Consider the following 23,907-nt stretch of genomic DNA (forward strand, 5'->3'; position numbering starts at 1 on the left):
CTCTGCCTGCTATCTCCCTTCTCCCTTAGCCTGCTTGACTTCTATAGACCCAGTTATTTATTAGGTCTCTGTTTGTCCAAATGGGTGTCCTCAGGGTGTGTTGGTGACACTCAAAACAGTCCATGGTATCTGGTGTTTGTATTTGATACAGAGTAGTGGGTAGTATAATACGGGGGTCAGTCCTAAGACCCAAGCCAGCGATGTATTCCTGTTAATTTACACAAAATGCAGTGGGGTCAGACCAGATCCCACAGGAAATGCGCACCGCCATTTTGCCCCAGGTTGGGCATTTCTGGAGAGCCTGGGAAAGGTCAAGCTAGCCTCACACTCTCAGGCTAGCAGGGGATGGGGAAAACAAGCAGGGGAGGAGGTGACTGGTTGGCTCTGGAGTCAGTAGGTCTTGCTGTTTGTGTTGTGCTGCATGCGGGGTGCATTATAAATGCAGCCAGCCAGAGGGCCCCTGGCCTCAGAACCTAGGACCACACCGGTCCCTGAGAGTCTGTGCAAGCCTCACCGAGATGAAGCTGCCAGGCCAGGAGGAGTTTGAAGTCTCCAGTGCTTGCGAAAATATACCCACAGGAGAGCTGGACAGTGGCCCTGACTCTGGCCCCAGCCCTGATGGCCCCTTAGACACAGACAGCAGGGAACAGCAGGTACCCAAGGACCCTCTACCTTTCATCCAGCTGAATGAGCTGCTGGGCTGGCCCCAGGCGCTGGAGTGGAGAGAGACAGGCAGGTGAGTGGGACCCAGGCCAGTTTTATGGGGCCCTTCCCCTTCCCCCACTGGGGCCTCCTCCATGACTCCCAGCTCTTCCTGTGTGTGGCATGGTATTCTCACCCCCAATCAGGAGTTCCTTCCTGTGTTCCCCATTTCAGACCCTCACCCTCTATGGTGCTCAGCCTTCTCTGCAGTATGATTTTGAGTCCCCCAAGACCCAAGATGAGGGCTGACTGCCCGGGAGGGGCATACTCTGTACCACTGGGCCCGCAGCTTCCCCACTGTCTCACTTTCCCTGGCTCTCCTGTGTCCCCACTCCTGAACCTGGGAGAGATGCCCTCAGTAACATTGTCTACCCCTCTTCACCACAGGCGGGTGCTGTTTGAGAAGTTGGAAGTGGGTGCAGGCAGGTGGAGCGCCCCCCGTGCCCACCGTGGCACTGCCCAGCCTCCAGAAGCTCCGCAGCCTGATGGCCAAGGGACTTGTCCTGCTGGACTGTCCAGCTCAGAGCCTCCTGGAGCTCACGGGTATGCTGGGACCCTTTGCTGGGAGGGCCTGGGTATCCATGCCATTTCTCTAAGATTTCCCCCACAAAGTTTTGGAATTTTCCAGAGCCCACCCCGCCCCACCCTGGGGGATTACCCATCCCCGTCACAGGGAAGAGATAGAAATGCAGAGTGAAGAGAAAGTTCACTGGCCCCTGCGTTCCCTCGACTCTCAGAAGGGAAAGGGACCTGAGCAGAGGGCAAAGGGGAGAGTTCAGGGGCAGGGAGTTCGCAGGAAAGGGTGGGAGCCCCACCTCTGTTCTCCAGAGCAGGTGACCAGAGTGGAGTCGCTGAGCCCAGAGCTGAGAGGGCAGCTGAGAGACCCCCACACCTCATCCAGACCACAGGCACCAGCCCCTGCTGAGGTGAGAGGCCCCTCCCTGGGCCCAAGACCAAAAACCTTGGGGTGAGAGGGTCCCAGATCTCCCCTGCACCTTCCTGGACCAAGAGTGGCCTAGCCTCAGCTTGGACCTCAACCCAGGACTCATGAGTGAGAAGAAGCTGGGGTAGTAGTGAGGGGAGAAGAATGGAGGGGCTAGAATCACAACAGCCAGAGCTCTGTGAAGGGATGTTCTTGGTAGGCACTGTGCCAGAGGTCCACACACAGTATCTTATTTAATCTTCACAACCACCCTGGGAGGTAATACCACAATTATCCCCATTTTAGTGATGAGAAAACTGAGGAGCAGAGGGGGAAGTTGTGCTCCAGTTTTCACAACTTGGTAAAGCTGGTCAGGGAGCCCTGGTGGATCCACCCCAAAAGCCTGTGCTCTTAATCACTGCATAATTCTGTTTTGTAGGATCTGCTCATCCAATAGAGGCTTCTCACAAGGAGGAAGCCCCCCTGCAGGAACAGGTTTGTGGCACTTCCTTGGGCAGGGCTGGGAGAGGAGTTAGGGATTAACAGAGGTCCACTCTCCACTGGACTCCTCCTCAGTCAAGATCCTGCCAACATCCCTTTCCCTGAATAACTTTTCATCCTCTGTCTCTCCTTGAACCCCAAGCCAGCATCAGAACCCTCTGAGAGAGAAGCTCCCACCAGGGGCTGAAGCGGGGGCTGTGCTGGCAAGAGAGCTGGGCTTCCTGGAACAGCCAGTGGGGGTCTTTGTGTGACTGCAGGATCCAGTGGTGCTGGGGCCCCTTACTGAAGTGCCCCTCCCCAGCAGGTGAGGCTGCTGAACGGGGGTTGGGTATCCTGGAGCCCAGAGAAGGCCTTTACCGGAGAGGGGATTAGGAGGTCTTTGCGTCCAGTTCTCGGGGTGGGGATGGGGACTGGTACTCAGGGAGGGGTGGCGGTCAGTGCTGCAAAGAAGGTGTGCACAGGAGCGTGTATATGGGGTTGGTAGTGAGGTCAGAGACCAGGGCTGCCCTGTGAGATAGCAGCCTCTGACTCTCTCTGGGACCTGGTTCTTTCCTCAGGTTTTTCTGCCTTCCTCCTTGGCCCTCCCACACAGGGAAGGGGGCACCGTGAGATGGGCGGGGCAGTGGCCATCCTCCTCAGTGACCCGGTGAGCTGGGCAGGCACGTGTGTCTCTCTGTGTGTGTGTATACGTGTGTGCATGCTTGTGTCAGTGAGTATATGGACTCTCCACGTGTGATCAGTACAGCTGTGAAGCAGAGTGTGGCTTCATGTCTGTGAGCATGAAGACAAGTTCCCTTGGCTTCCACCACACCTCCACCCCTTACCTAGCACAGGGCTGGCACACAGGAGGCACCCACGGATACTCACTGAATGCATGCATGCGTGAATAAATGCTTGAATGACTCGTCTGCCTATGTGACTTGTGTCTAGTTTTGAAACTGTGAAAATGCATGTAAGGGTGCAGATCTGTATTTAGTGCCCCTCTGTGCCCCTATCCCCAGCAATTCCAGTGGTCAGTTCGGTGGGCCACCAACTTTCATGACCTTCTGGCAGCCCTGGATGCTTTCCTAGAAGAGGTGACAGTGCTCCCTCTAGGTCGATGGGACCCAACAGCTCAAACTACCCCACCTAAATGTCTGCCTTCTGAGCACAAAAGGTTTCTGGGAGTCATCATGCCATAGAGATCCTTCCCCAAAGGCCTTGGGTCCAGTTCCACTGTTGAGGAGGGACAGTTGGGGAGGGGAGGGGACAGGAAAGGGGCAGACCTGAGTTCTGCTGGACCACTCTGTCGCTGTGAGACCCTGAACCTTCCCCTGCCGGAGCCTGGCTTTCAGTCTTGTTAGAAGGTCAGAATGTGACCTGGACCTTGCTGAAGTGAGGCCCGGGTCTCCGCGGTCAGAGCCGCGCCCCCAGCCAGCAGAGACACGAGCCACCGCCAGGGGGCAGGGTGCCGCGAACTCCGGCGCCGAGTTGCGGTCTGATCGGGGATCCTCAGCCAACTCGGGTTCCCCTTGTCCTCAGGCTCCCCTCGCAACTGTGGGAGCCCAAGGGCCCCTCTGCCCGGCGAAGGACCCCGGCTGAGGACAGGCACGGCCGCGGGCCGCACGCGGCCAGCCCGGAGTTGCGGCGGACTGGCAGGTGAGGCGAGCTGGGGTGGGAGCGAGGGTAGCTGTCCTGGGCGGGGGAAGGAGTCACACGGGCCCCGAGGTGTGCGCTCACTGTGTGGGGGCGGGGGAGGCTCACCTGGCCCCAGGGACGTGGGATACGGGAACCTGGATCACTGATGACCCACGGGCGGGAGGCTCCTTGTCCAGGACGTGCGCCGGAAGGCCTCGTGGTACCGCAGCGACTTCTTGGACGCCCTGCACCCCCAGTGCTTCTCAGCCGTGCTCTACATTTACCTGGCCACCGTCACTAACGCCTTCACTTTCGGGGGTCTGCTGGGAGAAGCCACCGACGGTGCTCAGGTGGGGGGCGGGGGTGGGCGTGTGGGGAGTAGGCGTAGCTTTGGTGTTCCACCAGCCATGCCCTTCCCCATCCTCTGGGTCTATGGCTGGGCTGAGGAGACTCCTCGGAAGCTTGGGTTCCTGGGCTGAGGAATCCAGGGTCCTGTGCTGACAGGGCCCACTGTTGGCTTCTAGGGGGTGCTGGAAATCTTCCTGGGCACACCACTGGCTGGAGCTGCCTTCTGCCTGATGGCCGGCCAGCCCCTCACCATCCTCAGCAGCACCGGGCCAGTGCTAGTCTTTGAACACCTGCTCTTCTCCTTCAGCAGGTAGGAGAACTCCCCCACCTCACCTGACCCTCACTAGCACACCCTCAGCCTGGTCTCAGCTGGGTCAATAGGGGAGGGTGGAATCTGGCTCCAGGGGCACCGGACCTGGATTAGGTTGGGAGCAGAATGGGCACTTCCAAGCCCTGCCTGTCTCTCATCCCCCAGAGATCACAGCCTGGACTACCTGCCCTTCCGCCTGTGGGTAGGCATCTGGGTGGCCACCTTCTGCCTGGTGCTGGTGGCCACGGAGGCCAGCGTGCTGGTGCGCTACTTTACCCGCTTCACTGAGGAAGGCTTCTGTGCTCTTATCAGCCTCATCTTCATTTATGATGCCGTGGGCAAAAGGCTGACCTTGACCCGTGCCTATCCCATCCAGAGACCTGGCTCTCCTGCCTATTGGCTGCCAGTACACAGACCCAGGAGGTGGGCGAGGGAAATAGGGAGCTTGGCAAAATAAGGGAGGATGCAGGAAGGGTTGTCCCCATACTGTCTCCCTTAGTTAAGTTCAGCAAAATGCTGAGTACTTACCCAGTAACCAGCAGCACTCTCCCCTATTCTGGTTCTGAGTCAGATGAAAAAAAAAGTCAGATGACTCCATAAGTCAACAGAGCAGATCCAATATCTTTATTTCTGCCAGTGCTGAGAGAAGAACATTGTTGTATCTATGGGTGTATGGGCTTCCTAATGATGAAACCAAAATTGGATCAACTTACCCACCCAGTCATGGTTGCACTGGACAGGGACTGTCTCACCCTAGAGGAGCAGAGCTAATGCACGCAGGGTGCAGGCAGCTTACTCCCTAGAGAGGGAGAGGAAGGGGCAGGGCCAGGCATGCCCAACTTCTTCTCCCAAACTCACCAATCAAATAAATCACCGCTCTTCTCCTGGGCCAAGTTACTGACTGGGTGGAGATGAGCTTGGAGGATCACACTTGCACATTTCCCTCCACATGGACCAGGACTGAGGAAGAGGTGTCCTCTCAAGAGTTCCAGACTCTGTACTAGGCATGAACAAGTCTAATTCTGGCCCCGGTGGAAACACACAGATTTGTGTGCTCATCCATTTGTTGGGTGTCTGCTTTGGCCAGTCCTGTGCCGGGCACCTGGGTTACAGATAGGTAGGGAATTTGAAGTGACAAGGGCATGAGGCGATGTCCTGAAGACAGACCTGGTAGTGATCGGAGTCAGCAGACAGATGAGTCAGAACTAAGAACTCTCTGGTTCAGCTGGACCTGTGAAATTAGGCTCCTGATTTGGGCTGGAGAAGTTTCCAGGGGAGGAAAAATCACCTGAATTCTTTTTTTACTTTTTTAAATAAATGTATTTTTTAAATTTATTTTTTATTTATTTATTTTTGGCTGCGTTGGGTCTTCGTTGCTGTGCGTGGGCTTTCTCTAGTTGCGGTGAGCGGGGGCTACTCTTGGTTGCGGTGCGTGGGCTTCTCATTGCGGTGGCTTCTCTTGTTGTGGAGCATGGCCTTTAGGCGCACAGGCTTCAGTAGTTGTGGCTCACGGGCTCAGTAGTTGTGGCTTGCGGGCTTAGTAGTTGTGGCTCGCGGGCTCTAGAGTGCAGTTTCAGTAGTTGTGGTGCATGGGCTTAGTTGCTCCGCGGCATGTGGGATCTTCCCGGACCAGGGATCAAACCTGGGTCCCCTGCACTGGCAGGCAGATTCTTAACCATTGTGCCACCAGGGAAGTCCCCACCTGAATTCTTCTCTCCTTCCAGGAAATGAGTCTCAGTGGACAAGCACAAAGCCAAAAGACAGAGATGACATCTTCACCGTGGTGAGGGCCTGTTCCTGGGAGGGCCTGGGAAAGAAAGGGTGGAGACCAAAGAAGTCAGTAGTTCCAGGCTCTTCCCACCCCTCATGGGTCACTGAGGCCCAGCCATTTGCTATGGTTGCAGATCACCTATCTTGTGTACTCAGTCTCAGTGGACATCAGTGGACATTTATTTCACTGCCCATAACCCCATCCTGGACCACCTCTCCACACAAGACCTAGGCCTGGTCAATGCATCCTTGCTGCCCCCACCTGAGTGTGCCCAGCAGGGAGGCCATCCTCGTGGGCCTGGCTGTCATACAGTCCCAGACATTGCCTTCTTCTCCATTCTCCTCTTCGTTACTTCCTTCCTCTTTGCCATGGCCCTCAAGCACGTAAAGACCAGCCGCTTCTTCCCCTCCATGGTGAGTGTCACCTCTCCTTCTGTGGGAGAGAACTGGCTCTTGGCCTCGGGCCCTGTCTGCAAATGGCAAAGGAGGCAGAAGGAAGGGGATGGTGGCCTGAACCTGACTGAGTGTCTGCTGGGTGGCCAGGTGTGCAAGATGCTGGGTGACTTCTTCTCAGTCCTGGCCATCCTGCTGGGCTGTGGCCTCGATGCCTTCCTGGGCCCAGCCACGCCGAAGCTCACGATGCCCAGAGAGTTCAAGGGGAGACCTGGGAGTGGAGGGCAGAGGGCAAAGCAGGGCCAACAGAAAGGACCCTAGAGGAGGAAGATGAATAGATCTCATACTTCTTCTCTAGTCTTCTGTTTTCTCACTCATAAAATAGAAATAGTATAATAATGGTCTCACAGAGTTGTTGTGAGGACACATCGTGTGCCAGACACATAGCAAGCACAGAATAGGTAGCTACTATTATAGGTAAGGGGTTAAAAGAATGGGTTCTGGTCAGCCAGCCCTAGGTCTGAGTTCCACTTCTGTCACTTCCTAGCTGTGTGACTTAGGGAAGTTAACCCGCATTCTGAGCCTCAATTTCTTCATCTATAAAATGAAAATAATAAGTTGCCATAGTTTCTACCTCACAGGTTGTTTTGAGGTTCACAGAAGATCATAGTGCAAAGGACTATCACATTTCTGGGACTGGCACATACCAAGACCTCAATAAATGCTAGCTATTGTTGTTATATGTTCTCCCTACTCTTGGCATGGCCCTACCCACTACACTACTCCCCAAACTCTTCTTGGCACCCACGATTGCATGCTCTGATCTAGTAAAGCTGGAGCTCCCTGCCCAGGGCATGACAGTGCACAGGACAAGGCTCAGCACTGACTTAGCACCTAAACTTTGCCTGTGCATTTGGAGACCTCCCCTCCAGCTTCCCTCAGGGCAGGAGAGCACGGGGGGCTCCAAGTGAGGAAGCCTCAGAGGCTCAGAACCCAAGGCAGCAACTGGGGCCCTCCCCCCCACCAGACGCTTGTAATCAGAGCAGACGCAGACACACCCAGCCCTGCCCCCGCCCCAGATCAAGGCAGGTGTGAACCTGAGTTGCCCAGCGCTGGATGGGGGTGTGGGGTGCCTAGGGAGAAGCTCTCTGTTCATCAAGAAGTGTGGGCGGGCCTCATCCACCACCTCCTCCTCTTGCAGGGAGGGAAGGACCCTGAGAACCAAAGTCCAGAGCCCCTAGCTCCAGCCCAACCCCCAGGCTGGTCCCCCTCCTTCTGCCCTCTGCCATCCTTGCACTGGGATGCTTTGAACCAGCTGTGCCCATACAGACTGCTCCCACCTAGCATTCAGTGTCTTAGAGCATGCGGGGTGGGGGGAAGATGAGGGGGGGAGTTGTGGAAGAGTGCCAAGGCTGGAGTGTGCAGGTGAGGTGCTCTTGAGATACCCTCTCCAACCTGTCCACGGACTGCCCTTCCCTAGTCCACACTCCCTGGACGTGGCTGGCTGGTGTCACCTTTTGGAGCCAACCCCTGGTGGCTGAGTGTGGCAGCCACCCTGCCTGCCCTGCTCTTGTCCTCATCTTCATGGATCAGCAGATCACAGGGGTCATCCTCAACTGCACCGAATATAGACTGTTGGGTAAGACCGTAGGTCCCTAGCTCAAGGGGCAGGAGCTCTAGGGTGGGGTCCGGGCTCCCCCTCTCCCACCCCAGAGGACAGAGGGCCCAGATCTGGGCTAGCTTCATCCTCATTGCCCCACCGCTATCTGCAGAAGGGAGCTGGCTTCCACCTGGACCTCCTCTGTGTGTCCGTGCTGATGCTGCTGGAGAGAGAGCAGAGCCTGTGCCCCGGGGGAGGCTCCCAGCTTCCTGGGCATCAGGTGAGGCCAGTATTCAGGAGGCTGGAATGAGACGTGGGCAGCAAGGTGGGGTATGGGTACAGGGCAGAGTTATTTGGGCAGCTTAAATTGTAAGCTGGCGACTCCAGAGGGCTCTCTCACTGCCCCATGAGCGCTGCTGTGGGGTGAATGGGTGGGTTCTGGGCTCTGAGGTGGGTGAGTCAGGTCTTTCCCTCTCCTCCTTCAGCCATGAGACTGGGAGGGGCCTCCAGAGGAGTGTCATGGATATGAGTGTGGAGGCAGCCAGGGCTGAGCAAGGATGAGGTGCTACCTAATAATCCCACTCAGTGTAGAAGCACCTCATTGATATTACAAAGTAACCATCACAAAAACAATTTTGTTGGAAACACAGTCTAACTGTCGAAAGTATGTGAAATCAACTTTGCAAATTATGAAGTAGAAGTTTTTATGTTAGTATAAAAATTGCTAATTTTCCATCAAAATAAAAGATAAAAACAAAGAGCAGCTCTGAGCTTGAGCTGCTGAAGAGGACCGGGACCCCCGTATTGAAGTGACCTGTCCCTTCCTCTCTGCCAATTTTTCACACCAAGCTAAGGTCCCCTCCCTGCCAGGTAACTATCAGGGGATCCCTCCGCTTCCCTCCTGCCAGGGTCTGTTGTGATGTTTGGCCAGCGTGCCCAGCCTGGGCACCCCAGGGGCTCTCCCAGACCCTAGCTAACTCCTCCTTTCCCTACAGAGAGCAGAGGCCGACGGGTCTGGCAGTGTTCATCCTCACAAGAATCTCCATCTTCCTGGCACCTATACTCAAGGCACCTTAGTCAGACAAGCCAGCATCAGGGGCAGGGCAGTAATAATAATAAACATAGGAAGAACTGACATTGGCTGAACATTTGCCGCATACTGGACACTGTGTTAAGTTTTCTCCATACATAGTCTCATTTAATCCTCACGTTACCGCTGAGAGGCATATGCACTTTAAAAACGAGGAAACTGAAGGTTAGAGAGGTTAAGGAGCTTACAAGAGACCACCAAGAGACCTAGTTTCTCAGATCTATCTGAGAACCCAAACTCTGACCCAGTAGGCTTTCTACCCAGTGGATCAGGGTGCAGACATGCCACCATCCCCAGGGCCCAAGCACTACCCTTGCTCCAGACTCTCAATGAGCCTTAGACTAAGAGTGTGATCATCACAACCCAGAAAAACTTTGAGGCAAAACCCCTTCACTTCTCCCTCACCAGATGTTTATAAACACCTACTGTGTGCAAGGCTCTGCGAGGCACCTGGGAGAAGGGGGTGGGGGAGGGGAGTAATATTGAAGAAGAATATGGAACCAAGCCCCTGTCAGCAACACATACACATGAATAAAAATTAAGCAACAAGTAACAGCAGAAAGGTTCAACAAGCCAAGACAGCAAAGCAGTCAAGGAGGATGTGGAGAATGGTACACAAATTCACAGGCGGGACGACAAGAGGTTAGCGGAGGGAAAGGTCATGGAGGCTGGGTGAGAGTAGAGTAGTTGAAAGAGCCAGATGGACCGGATCAGCCACTGACTAACTAGGTGACTCTCATTCAGCTGATTTTTACTGAGCATAAGCCATGTGCCAAGCACTCTTCCAGGGACTGGGGATATAGTGGTGATCAAAACAGATTATCCACATCTTGCATTCTGGTGAGAGGAGACAGATAAAAACAATTAAAACAATAAACTAGGATAATTTCAGATAGTGATAACTTCTATGAAAAATAAAAGAGGGTAAGGTGATTAAGAGCACCAGGGGTCTATTTATTTATTTATTTATAATTTTATTTATTTATTTTTGGCTGCATTGGGTCTTCGTTGCTGCGTGCAGGCTTTCTCTAGTTGCGGCGAGCGGAGGCTACTCTTCATTGTGGTATGTGGGCTTCTCATTGCGGTGGCTTCTCTTTTTGCAGAGCACGGGCTCTAGGCACACGGGCTTCAGTAGTTGTGGCACATGGGCTCCGTAGTTGTGGCTCGCGGGCTCTAGAGTGCAGGCTCAGTAGTTGTGGTGCACAGGCTTAGTTGCTCTGTGGCATGTGGGATCTTCCCGGACCAGGGCTTGAACCCATGTCCCCTGCATTGGCAGGCGGATTCTTAGCCACCAGGGAAGTCCCCAGGGGTCTACTTTAGATTTCCTGGTTTCTGGGGTGTCATGACATGAGTAGTGAGAAGCGTTTGAGTAGTGAGAGGGATGTCAGGGAAGAGCATTTTAGGTGGAGGGAATAGGGAATTCTCTGGCAGTCCAGGTTTAATCCCTGGTTGGGGGGAAAAAAAGAGAAACATAAGTGGAGGGAATAGCAAAGCAAAAGGCCTTGCAAGGGGTAGAAGTAAACTTGGACATAGTGAGGAAAGGAAAGGGGGCCAGTATAGCAGGAGCAGAGAGAGCAGAGAGGAATGTAAGAGAGAAGAGTGGTAAGAGAGGTAATGGGCAAGTTACTTAGCCTCTCTGAAATCCAATTTCTCGATCTGTAAAATGGAGAAAATTATAGAATTTACTGCATCTGATTGACGTGAAGCTTCAATGAAAGCAGGCAATACAAAGTGGGTATGCTTACATGCTGGAGGCTGGAGGCTGGGGTTGGAGCCTGGGGGGGTGGGTATTTGGGCAGCTGGCAGAGGTGAACTACTTTGCCAGCTCTCCATTTCTCTCTACCAGTTCATCCCAATGCCTCTGCTCTATGGCATCTTCCTATACATGGGGGTGACAGCAATTAGCAGCATCCAGGTGAGTCCATTAAAATCACAAAGTAACCCCACTCTTCTCCTTTTCTTTCCTGCTGGTACCTCCTGCCTGCATCTGCCAATTCCCCTCCTCTCCTCTTTTCCTGCCTCTCCTGGCCACAGGGACTCTGCTGCCATGCTGTGACTGGGGAGGGGACCAAGGGAGCCTTCTGACCATTCCCAACGCTGGGCTTGGATAGCTAACAGTGACACCCTCCAGGCTACCTGAGTACCCTGCTTTCCTCCTCCTCGTTCCCCCAGTTCACGAAGAGGGTACAGCTATTATTGATGCCAGCAAAGCACCAGCCGGACCTTCTGCTCTTACGGCATGTGCCTCTGAGGAGGGTCCCCTTCTTCACAGCCATCCAACTTGCCTGCCTGGGTCTGCTTTGGATAATCAAGTCTACCCCTGCAGCCATCATCTTCCCCCTCATGGTGACTCGGGGCAGAGTTGGGTGGTGTCCTGATGGCTCCCAGGAGACTCAGCCTGGGAGGGTGGCCAAGGCCTGAACAAGAGGAAGAATCTACCCTCTGTCACTTGCCTTGGCTCTGCCTGGTTGGGAATCCTAGGACAAAGAAAGATGGCCAAGGGATGACTACAGATGGGCTAGACCTGGGATACCTGGTTCAATTCCTTTCCCAATCTCTTTGGGCTGATCAGCCACAGGTAGGGATATAAAGCCCAGAAGAAAACTGAAGACCTGGGAGAGGAAAGGCTGGCACTTTTGTTACTCAGTAAGGTGATAATGTAAGTGGCTTCTGGCTTTGTTCTTACTCACTGAGGAAGTTAAGAGCCATGGGCTTTGCACTGGAACCAGTCTGGTTACTACATCCCAGCTCTGTGACCTCTGAGAAGTTACTAAACTCTCAGGGCCTCAGTTTCTTTCTCTGTACAGTGGGAATAATTATGTCTACCTCATATGAATGTGTTAGCATTCAGTGAAACTACACACAATGCCTTGCACATAGGAAGTGCTCAATAAATGTTACTGTTGTTAATGTTCCTGCTGCTATTGCTGACAGCCCTTGGCTTTGTTTCTATCCCTGCAGTTGCTAGACCTGGTGGGGGTCTGAAAAGCATTGGAGTGGGTCTTCTCACCACAGGAACTCCTCTGGCTGGATGAGCCGATGCCAGAGAAGGAGAGAAGCATCACTGAGAAGGGGCTGGAGCCAGAGTACTCATTCAGTGGAAGTGACAATGAAGATGTGAGCTCCAGGATGGGCCCTCTCAGGAGAACAGGGCAGGGGTGGGGGAGAGAGGTCTTCTCCAGGAGTTGCCCCTAAAGTGTAATATCTCTGTTAAGTCTGAAGATCTGATCAACACAATCATTCCTCTTTGTTCTGTATTAACATAGGCACACCGAAGGAGCGAGGGATATTTTTTCTTCATATGAGCCCAGGGTGGGTGGAAAGGCCTGGGGACAAAGTCCTGATCTTTGTCTTAATGTGGGTTTATATCCTTTCACTCTCTGGGTTCCTTTCTCTCTCCTGTCTGTCTCAGTCTTTTGTCTTTCTGTTCCCAACTCATCTTGGGATCTCTGTTCCATAGTCAGAGCTGATGTATCAGCCATAGGCTCCGGAAATCAACATCTCTGTGAATTAGCTGGTATGGAGTTGGGGCTCCAGGAAACTGAGCGTGAGGTAAGGGTGTGAGGAGAATGCTCCTGGTGTTGAGGATGGGGAGGTGTGGGCTCAGACCTTGGAAAGCTCCAGTGTGCTGAACAGCCCTGTTTTCTCTACATGCTCCAGTCCCTCCTGAACCCCCTAGTGGGGGAGGGGGTAGCAGAGTCTCTCTGGAGGAAAGAAGGAAACAAGCGAGGGTTCCTGGGCTTGGCTCTCTGTGGCACTGAAGTCTGGCCAGTAGAGGGAGCTCAAGCTCACACCAAACTGGAAGGGATGGGAAGTGGGGAAGGGAAGGGCACAATGATAAAAGAATGGGAAGGAGCAGGGAGGAGAGGAATGGAGGATAAAGCCTCCTGCAGCTTTCCTTGCCTTGGAGGCTCCTCCCATAGGCTGCTTAGAACCACACTCCAGACAAGTGGGAGGATTCTTTGTCACTTGCCCTCTCTGCCTTTCCTTCATTTTATTCATCCATTTATCAAAACATTTTCTGAGTACTTTTGGAGTATCCAGGTACTAGATACACAGTGGTAAGAGAGTCATGGTCCCTGACCTCAGGAAGTTAAAATTCCAGTGGGAAAGACAACTGTTAGAGTGGGATAGTGCTGGCTAAGGGAGGGACAGGCTGTGGCAGCAGAGAGGCCTCCAATCCCTTCTTGGAGGGTGGTGAAGGTACAGTGGTGGGAGTTGGGTAGGGCTTCCAAGAGGAAGTGGTCCATAATTTGAAATCTGAAGAATGAACAGAAGCTAGCCAGGATAAGATGGAGGGAAAACGTTCTAGACAAAGGGTACAGTACACACAAAAGCCTGGAATATTTTCCCCCTTGATGAAATGAACTCTTTGGGGCTCCACCTCGCCATGGCTCTCCAAGCCCAAGAGCCCGAGTCCCCACCAGTTGCAATGGAAAATTCTGGGGGCTGGAGGGAGACAGGGAAAATCACAGGATGGCCCAGAACAAGATCTCCTGAGCTCTCCTTATCCCCTATCACTGCTTGGCTCTGTTCTTTGCCTTGTTGTGTAGTCCTTGCTCTGACCCCACTATGTCTTCTCTCTGTTCACAGGTATTTACTCAGGAAGTCAGGACATTGTTGGCCTTTGGCTTAACTGCCAGATGCTCAGTCGGCTGGGAACCTGGAACGTTGGGGCAGGACTGGAAGGCAGCTGTCCAAGGCCTCATTCACCCTCCTGAGCGGGGGGTGGAGAATGGCAGGGGACAAGCAGGTTTGCTTTGTGGTTGGGAAAGTCTGGTAAGCCAGAGGGACTGACCAGACCCCATTCACTCTTTACCCCATTGAAGGAACCTAAGTCTAGAAGCCCTTCCCATTTTGAAACTTCTGTCCTCACAAATTCTCTTTTGTACAGTCAGAGGGTTGTCAGGGAACTCTTTTCAGTTTGCAAAAGGGAAAAAAAGTCCCTCTTTCCAGAAAAGTATTTCTCTATTTTAAACAGTTTTTTTACACATATAAAAATAAACTTTAGTTTTTTGACCACAAAAGTGAATGAGATTATTGCAAAATATTGGAACACTCCAGAATGTATAATTTTGAAATGGAAATCATCCCAGAGGTAGCCAGTGTTCACATTTTAGTGTATATTGTTTAGATTTATTGAGTTCTATAACATGCTTGATACTTAATATGTGTTGGATGTTTTCCCCATGTCAGTACTACATACATATCCAACATTCCTCTTGCATAGAATAAATAACTTTATAAATTGAAAAAGATATCATATATACAAAAGAGTATATAAAATGTCTTCTGCAAGTGCAAGAATTTCTCCAGAGTATATGCCTAGGAATGAAATTAAAGAGTAACAATAAAAAGAACACCTGTGTATCCAACACTCAGGTTAAGAGGTATCCTAGTACCTCAGAAATCCTTCTGTATGTTCCTCACATACTGCACCCCTAACTCCCCATAAACACATCTGAATTTTATGGTAATTATTTTCTTGCTTTTCTTTATAGTTTTAACATCTATTTATGTATACTTAGGTATTTATTATTTTGCCTATTTTTGAATGTTATATGAGTGGAATCACAGTATATGAGTTCTCTGCTTCTTTCACTCAACATTGTTTTGAGAATTATTCATATGGACCTATGCAGCTGTAGTTTGCTTATTTTCATTGCTGTTTAGCACTCCACTGTATGACAATACCACAATTCAATTATCCGTTTTACTGTTGACTCAAAAGAATTCACTGCTGAAGCCATCTGGACCTGGTGCTTGCTTTGAGGAAAGTTAAGTTCATTCAAATTTGTTAATGGTTATAAGATTTTTTAAAAAAAATTATAGACTATATATTTTTAGGATGGAAAAAATCAAGGTTAAGTTTAATTTATAATTAACAAAGGTAAAATGAAGTTTTGTTTTTGTTTTTGTTTTTTTCTTTTTTGGCCGCTTGGCTTGCAGGATCTTAGTTCCCCAACCAGGGATTGAACCCATGCCCCCTGCATTGGGAGTGCAGAGTCTCAACCACTGGAATGCCAGGGAAGTCCCCCTTAAATGTAATTTTTTTAAATTGAAGAGTCCTAGTCTTCCTCTTCATCACATAGGCAGCACCTTTGAAGTAAACAAATCTGTAACTTGACCAATTTTTTGGAATGCGGGTTATTTCTTCTTTAGCCAGTTTTGGTGAATTGTATTTTTCTAGGAATCTATTCATCTTATCTAAGTTTTCATATTTATTGGCATAAAGTTATTAAAACCTTTACCTGTTTAATCTATGTAGCACATTTAGCTATAGTCCCTTATCATTTTTTTTTTTTTTTTTTTTTTGTGGTACGAGGGCCTCTCACTGTTGTGGCCTCTCCCGTTGCGGAACACAGGCTCCGGACGTGCAGGCTCAGCGGCCATGGCTCACGGGCCCAGCCGCTCCACGGCATGTGGGATCTTCCCAGACTGGGGCACGAACCTGTGTCCCCTGCATCGACACGCGGACTCTCAACCACTGCGCCACCAGGGAAGCCCCCCTTATCATTTTTAATATTATCTGCACTCTCTTTTTTTGTTCTGGTTACTCTTGCCAGAAGTTAGTCTATTTTATTAGTCTTTTTTTAAAATAAATTTATTTATTTTTGTTTATGATTTTTGGCTGTGTTGGGTCTTTCGTTGCTGTGCACGGGCTTTCTCTAGTTGCGGCGAGCAGGGGCTACTCTTCATTTGCTGTGCGTGGGCTTCTCATTGCAGTGTCTTCTCTTGTTGTGGAGCACGGGCTCTAGAGTGCGCGGGCTTCAGTAGATGCGGCGTGTGGGCTCAGTAGTTGTGGCTCGTGGGCTCTAGAGCGCAGGCTCAGTAGTTGTGGTGCACGGGCTTAGTTGCTCCGCGGCATGTGGGATCTTCCCTGCATTGGCAGGCGGATTCTTAACCACTGCGCCACCAGGGAAGCCCTATTAGTCTTTTTAAATAATTAACTTCTGGCTTTGTTGATCTTCTCTATTAAATATTTTTTTACTTCATTAATTTCTACTCTTCATTATTTCCTTCCATTTTCTTTAGGTTTATTCTGTTAATTTTCTAAGTTCTTAGCTCATTATTTTGAGCCTTAGTTATTTCCTGATGTAAGCACTACTCCTATAGATTTCCTTCATAGTACCACTTTAGCTACATCCCACAGTTCTGATATAGTATTCTCATTACCATTTATTTCTAAGTATTTTCTAATTTCTACTATGAATTCCTCTTTGACCCACAAGTTGTTGAGAAGTACATTTAAAATTTTTCCAAACTTATGTTTTTCCCCCCTTAATTAATTATCTTTTTATAACGGATTTCTAACTTAACTGCATTTAGACATTTGTGAGGCTAACTTTATGACCTGGTGTGTGGTCAGTTTTTATAAACGTTCCATGTGTGCTTGAGAAAAATGTTTACTCTCCAATTTTGGGGAGCAATTTCCTACCTATTTCTATTAAGACAGCCTGCTAGTTGTGCTGTTCAAAATATTCTATATATTTCATAAGTTCTTTTTGGGTCTGTTTGAACTATCAAGTACTAGAGGAGGTATGTTAATATACCTCCTATGATAATGATTTTGTCAATATCTCCTTGTGGATATGTCAAATTTTGCTTTTATATATTTTTAAAAGCTGTGTTATTGGGTGCTTTCCAGTTTAGAATTGTTATACCTTCCTGGTTAAATGATCCATTTACTATTTTGTAATGGTCTTATTTTGTGATGACTAGGAATGCTTTCTGCTTAAAAGTTATTTTGTCTGCTAGAAATATAGTTAAATCAGCTTTCTTCTGGTTAGAATTTACCTATATTGTATATTTACATTCTTTGAATTTTAGTCTGTGTTTTTATATTTTAGGTGTATCTATTATAACAAGCACATAGAGAGATATGGTTGTTGTTTTTTTTAATCCAATTTGACAATCTGTCTTTTAGCTAGAGAACTCAGTACATTTACATTTAGAGTAATTACTAATATATTTGGTTTTGTTTTATTGGTTTTCTATTCTGTTTTTCTGTTTCTTTTCCCTTTTCTCATCTTATTTTGGATTGATTGAGCTTTCTTGTCTTTTAATTTTCTTTTCCATTTTCCTCCCTCTACACATTTGGGGTATAAAAAAAAGGGAAGTCAAGGATGACTCCAATGTTTCTGGCATAAGTAACGGGAAGAATGGAATTGCCATTGACTGAGTTCATATTTGGGCATTTTAAGTATGATGCCTTTTAGATAATAAGGCAGAGATGTCAAATAAGTAGCTGGACATGCAAGTGTGAAGTTCAGGGGAGAGGTCTGAGTCAGAGATAAAAATTTATAAGTTTATTAGTATATAAATTATATTTAAAATGGACTAGGTGAGATTGTCAAGGGAATGGACTTAGAGAAGAGATCCAAGGACCAAATCTTGGAACATTCTGGTGTTAAGAGGTAGGAGGTTGAGGAGCAACCAGGAAAGGAGAAGATTGAGGAGAGGCTGGTGACATGGAAGCAAAACCAGAAGAATATGGTATCATTCTTGAAGTAAGAAAATGTTTCACAGATAAATGTTTCTGGTTAAAATTTGTTTTAGGATCATGCTAACTCATTACTTTTGTGTCAGTTCGTCTATGAATTTTAAAGTTAAAAATTATATCTAACCTAGCATTTTAGTTGTTTAACCTAGTATTTAGTTATTTAGGTTGTTCAGAAATTTTAATCCATACAATGCCAGAAATGGAAATTCTGATGGCTCTTTTTAATGTTATAAAGAAGGACCCTAACATTATATTCTAAGTATCTATTTTTTTTTTTCTTTTTTTTTTTTTCTTTTTGCGGTATGTGGGCCTCTCACTGTTGTGGCCTCTCCCGTTGCGGAGCACAGGCTCCGGATGCGCAGGCCCAGCGGCCATGGCTCACGGGCCCAGCCGCTCCGCGGCATATGGGATCCTCCCAGACCGGGGCACAAACCCGTATCCCCTGCATCGGCAGGCGGACTCCCAACCACTGCGCCACCAGGGAGGCCCTCTAAGTATCTATTGATTGAGAGAAATATATATCAAAAGTATCATTTAAACTTAGATAATTGTATATTTTGTTCATTTTAACAGCATCTACATATTGTTGAAAACGTCTTCATTTAGACTTATTTAAATATTCAGCAAATACTTACTGAACATCGACAGTATCCTGTCAGATAAGGTTTCTGATTTCATGGAGTTTACATTATAGTGAAGGATAGAAGTAACAAACAATGAATAAGATCATCTCAGATAATGGTAAATACTCTGAAGAAAATCAAACAGGGTAATATAAGGACTGGGAGAAGACATTACTTAAGATGGATATTCAGGGAAGGCTTCTCAGAGGAGGTGACCTTAAGGTAAGACTTGAGTGACAAGGAACCAGCCAAATTATCATCTGCCTTCAGTCAAGGAGTGGTAAACATACACATGAATTTTATTTTTTTAAGATTTATTATTTATTTATTTATTTTATTTATTTTTGGCTGCATAGGGTCTTAGTTGCGGCATGTGGGTTCTTCATTGAGGTATGCAGGATCTTTTGTTGCGGTGCACGGGCTTCCCTCTAGTTGTGCATGCGGATTTTCTCTTCTCTAGTTGTGGCGTGTGGTCTCTGTAGTTGTGGCATGTGGGTTCCAGAGTGCGTGGACTCTGTAGTTTGCGGCACGTGGGCTCTCTAGTTGAGGTGCACGAGCTCAGTAGTTGTGGCGTGTAGGCTTAGTTGCCCCGCAGCATATGGGATCTTAGTTACCTGACCAGGGATCAAACTCGTGTCCCCTGCATTGTAAGGTGGATTCTTTACCATTGGACCACCAGGGAAGTCCCCCATACACATGAATTTAAGAGCTCTATAGTCTTTTTTTTTTTGGCTGCTCCAGGGCGACATGCGAGACCTTAGTTCCTCGACCAGGGATTGAACCCGTGTCCCCTGCAGTGGAAGCACAGAGTCCTAACCACTGGACTGCCAGGGAATTCCCAAGAGCTCTATACTCTTTAGATTGGGAACCACTGTCATATGGGAAAGATTTTGAAGTACTGGCTTCAGACTTAGCCCTTAGCTTGGTCAGTCCAGACCATATGGGCCTGAGATATTCCTTTCCAGGCTCTAACCCATAAACTTCAGTTTTCTGTCAGTAAAATGGGGACAAGAGCCTGGATTTTAGGGTGCTGCGAGGGTTAATTAATGCCTATAATATTCTTTAAGATATTTAGTATATGTGCTGCTGAAGTGAGCACTCTTTAAGATCTTTAGATGAAAGACCTAGTGCTATATAGACAGTTATTAGAGCCTCCCAAGCCCCAGGGAAAATCTCTCCATATCACTGACCTATATTCTCTCCTCTCCAGTCTGTAGCTGTGGAACAATGGTTCTTAAACTTTCATGGGAATTGGACTCAAACGTTGTTATAATGTGAATTTCTGGGTTCTCTACTTGAAGTTCTTGTTTGTTTGTTTTTGTTTGTTGTTGTTTGTCTACTTGAGGTTCTGATTCTCCCTAAGGTTCTGGGTTCTCATCTTCCTAGTTCTGTGTTCTTCTGTCCTCTTGTCCAGTGCCTCATGCTTCCCAACACTCTAGATTTTTGTCTTTGTAAATGGACCTGAGTGTGCATTTGTCCATATATACTAAGGTCAGAGACATCTTTGGTCATTTTTCCTGAGAGCAGCAGATATTGGGAGAGGCATGAGTGTGTCTGTATTTACTTCTCAAATTAGTCACATGTTAGAAGGAGGATTTCAGGGAAACTTTCGAATAAAAGGAGGGAGAAATTGCTGACTGGTACAAAATGGGAGATGAATACATGGAAAGTAATTAATCCTGGTTTGAGGACCAGTTCACTGCTTCTTACCGCTCTTCTTGGTGCTGAATCCCAGTATAGGAGCTGTCCAGGGCTTGATGGATCACTTCATTCATTTACTCATTCATTCATTCAACAAATATGTATGTATTAAATATCATGTGTCAGGCAGTGTTTATATGTTGGAATTCAGTGTTAAATAAGACAAGATCTCTATTCTCCTGGAGTATCCATTATAGTATGGGGAGACAGAAAATAAATAAATATATATAGATATATACATAAGACTGTTTCAGACACTGATAAGTACAATACACAAGCTAATGTGATAAAGAAGGTGGGTGACTACCTTAGATTAACATTTGAGCAGAGACCTGAATGACAAAAGGAAGTCAGCCTTGAGAATAGGGAGGAGGGGATGGAGGGGAAGTATTTCTGGCAAAGGGAATATCAGTGTAAAGGCCTTCAGGCAGGAAGGACTTCAGAATCTTTGAGAAAACGAGAAAGGCCCACATAACTGGAGTGGAGGAGTGAGGGAGAGAAAATTTCAGGATGAGGCTGGAGAGTCTGAGGATTAGGGTTGTAGGTGACCATAATGTATACCTTGGAAGAAGGGTGTGGGTGAGGCCTTGTCCCTTGGGGTAAGAATAGTAGAGGCCAACTCAGAATTGCCAGAACAATCTTGAAAATGAAGAACTGTGTTGGAGGACTCACACTTCCCAATTTCAAAACTTAATTCAAAGGTATAGTAATCAAGACAATGTAGTACTGGCATAAGGAAAGACATATAGAATTGACGGTCTGGAAACAAACCCTCACACTTATGGTCAATTAATTTTTGATGAGGGTGCCAAGACAATTTAACAGTGAAAGAATAGTCTGTTCAACAAGTGGTGCTGAGAAAACTGGATATCTATATGCAAAAGAATAAAGTTGGACCCCTACCTCACGCCATATGCAAACATTAACTCAAAATGGATCAAAAACCTAAATGTAAGAGCTAAACCACCTCTTAGAAGAAAACATAGGTATAAATCTTCATGACCTTGGATTTGGCAATGGTTTCTTACATATGGCACCAAAAGCACAAATAACAAAATAAAAAAATAAATTGGGCACCATCAAAATTTAAAACTTCTGTGCTCCAAATGATCCTATCTAGAAAGTGAAAAGACAACCCACAGAATGGGAGAAATATTTGCAATCATCTATCTTATAAGGGACTTTTTTTTTTTTTTTGCGTTACACGGGCCTCTCACTGTTGTGGCCTCTCCCATTGCAGAGCACAGGCTCCAGACGCGCAGGCTCAACAGCCATGGCTCACGGGCCCAGCCGCTCCGCGGCACGTGGGATCCTCCCAGACCGGGGCGTGAACCCGCGTCCCCTGCATTGGCAGGCGGACTCCCAACCACTGCGCCACCAGGGAAGCCCATAAGGGACTTTTATCTAGTTTACAACTCAATAATAAAAGGGACAAATAACCCAATTTAAAAATGGACAAGGGATCTAAGTAAACATTTATTTAGATATATAAATGGCCAATAAGCACATGAAAAGATGCTCAACATCATTAGCCAGCAGAGAAACACAATTCAAAACCACAATGAAATACCATTGATACCCACTAGGATGGCTATAAATAACAAGTATTGGTAAGGATGTGGAGAAACTAGAACACTCACACATTGTTGGTGGGAATGTAAAATGGTACAGCAGCCCTGAAAAACAGTTTGTGTTCCTCAAAAAGTTAAACATAGGACTTCTCTGGTGGCGCAGTGGTTAAGAATCTGCCTGCCAGTGCAGTGGACACGGATTTGAGCTCTGGTCCAGGAAGATCCCACATGCTGCAGAGCAACTAAGCCCGTGCACCACAACCACTGAGCCTGCGCTCTAGAGCCCATTGGCCACAACTACTGAGCAGTGTGCCACAGCTACTGAAGCCCGTGCGCCTAGAGCCCATGCTCTGCAACAAGAGAAGCCACTGCAATGAGAAGCCTGTGCAGCACAACAAAGAGTGGCCCCTGCTCACTGCAACTAGAGAAAGCCTGCAACGCAGCAATGAAGACCCAGCACAGCCAAAAATAAATAAATTTTAAAAAGAAGTTAAACACAGAATTAATATATGACCTAGCAATTATACTCCTAGGTATATACCCCAAAGAATTGAAATCAAGCACTCAGACACTTGTACACCAATGTTCATAACAGTATTATTCACAATAGCCAAAAGGTGGAAACAACCCAAAATGACCCAACAACCCAAACTCATGAATAGATAAACAAAATGTGTTATACCCATACAGTGCAATGTTATTCAGCAATAAAATGGAACAAAGCACTGATACATGCTACAACATTGATGAACCTTGAAAACATCATTCTAAGTAAAAGAAGCTAGTCACAAAGGACCACATGTATGATTCCATTTATATGAACTATCTAGAATAGGTAAATCTATAAAGACAAAAGGTATACAAGTGGTTGCCTAGGGCTGGGGACCTGGGGTGTTGAGAGATAATGGCTAATGGGCTTAGGATTTCTTTTTAAGGGTGATGAAAATGTTCTAAAATAGATATGATGGTTGTACAACTCTGTGAATATAATAAAAGTCACTGAAATATACACTTTGGAAGAACTGTGTGGCATGTGAATTATATTTCAATAAAGGTGTTAAAAAAATAAAAAGAATTGTAGAGGCCAGAGCCCGATATCTAATTAGAAGAGTCGCAACAGGGAGGTTGAAAGCCTCTAGGGCCTCCAAGACCAAAGGAATTACCACTGCTGGGCAAGAACTGGGGAATTCTCCAATACCAACTCTAGGAACATAATAGCTCAGTGAACCCAAGGGAAGAATCATGGCCTTGGGAGGTTTCTCCAGGTTGTTTTCAGAGACCTGTGTTTGTTCATCTCCCATGAATATATCCATGTCCAAAGGGGATAATGTGTAATGATGCAAACTAGAGCTTTGTTCCCTCTCTAGATTCTCTGCTCTTTTCAATGACATTTATTTCAGAGTCCTTAGCTCCAGCCGGGACATATCTCCTGTTCATTAATAACTATAGGATAACAGAACTGGAAGATCATCTCATCTGAAAGATGCAGAAACTGAGGGTCCAGAGAAGGAGAGTGATCTGCATGATTACACAGCCAGTAAATGGCACAAAGGAGTATCAAATCATGGTGAAATGCCTTATGCCTAAATTCCCCATCCTAGTGACTACATCCGTAATGAATCAGCAATAGCCTAAGGAGAGAAGGGCTCAGGCCAGGGGAGGGGTGGATGATAGGAGGAAAGTAGAAGCTTAGGTGAATGTGGAGGTGGAACGGGAGGTATATGGGAAAGTAGCAGTTGTTATTATGTTGGTTTACATTTTTTTCTCTTTAAACTTGATTTCACGTTGATCTATTCTAATTTACCAGGTGGTACTGTGGCCTAGAAGAATTGTTGGTTCTTAAAGGCCATTGAAGGGTTTAGGCTATTTTAAGAAATGGGCCAGAGCAGGAGGAAGGGAATCCGAGTATTACTGCTTTAGGGGATGTCCCTGGCTCCTTCCTGTTCATGCTGTTGAGCCCAAGTGGACCAGACGTGGCTCCTGAAAGTTTGTCTTTACCAGCTAACTTCGGAGTTTCTAAATGCCTTAATAGCTGTGCAGGTGCCTCACTCTCATCTTCCCTTTCCTAGTCTCTCTCTTTACCCAGCACAACCCATAAGTCTTATCTGGAGACTTAGACAGGGAGAAGAAGGGAAAGAAGTGCCTTTTCCCTTTCATAAATTCACATCAGAGATACCCAGAGCACAGTTCAGAGCTCTTGTTCCCATGCTTTGACTGCTGGGCTAAAGAGCAGTGGCTGAGTGGGAAAAGACTGAA

At 47.8% G+C, this 23,907-nt stretch overlaps 1 protein-coding gene across 1 annotated transcript; it reads left to right on the forward strand.

The window, feature by feature from the left end:
- The first annotated feature begins 518 nt into the window (after positions 1-518).
- Positions 519-12,767, forward strand: SLC4A9 (solute carrier family 4 member 9). The gene is given in 27 exon segments (XM_060092013.1): positions 519-736; positions 1,090-1,140; positions 1,142-1,245; positions 1,531-1,578; positions 1,581-1,628; positions 2,064-2,119; positions 2,272-2,429; positions 2,683-2,695; positions 2,697-2,771; positions 3,127-3,281; positions 3,647-3,763; positions 3,927-4,092; positions 4,267-4,400; positions 4,566-4,799; positions 4,801-4,823; positions 6,125-6,171; positions 6,384-6,584; positions 6,714-6,825; positions 8,042-8,134; positions 8,137-8,210; positions 8,336-8,388; positions 8,390-8,443; positions 9,159-9,231; positions 11,100-11,168; positions 11,426-11,599; positions 12,215-12,370; positions 12,714-12,767. Coding segments are annotated over 27 exon segments (2,760 nt in total).
- The last annotated feature ends 11,140 nt before the right edge of the window (positions 12,768-23,907 follow it).

Source organism: Mesoplodon densirostris, chromosome 3, assembly GCF_025265405.1.
Source record: "Mesoplodon densirostris isolate mMesDen1 chromosome 3, mMesDen1 primary haplotype, whole genome shotgun sequence".
Classification (NCBI taxonomy): domain Eukaryota; kingdom Metazoa; phylum Chordata; class Mammalia; order Artiodactyla; family Ziphiidae; genus Mesoplodon; species Mesoplodon densirostris.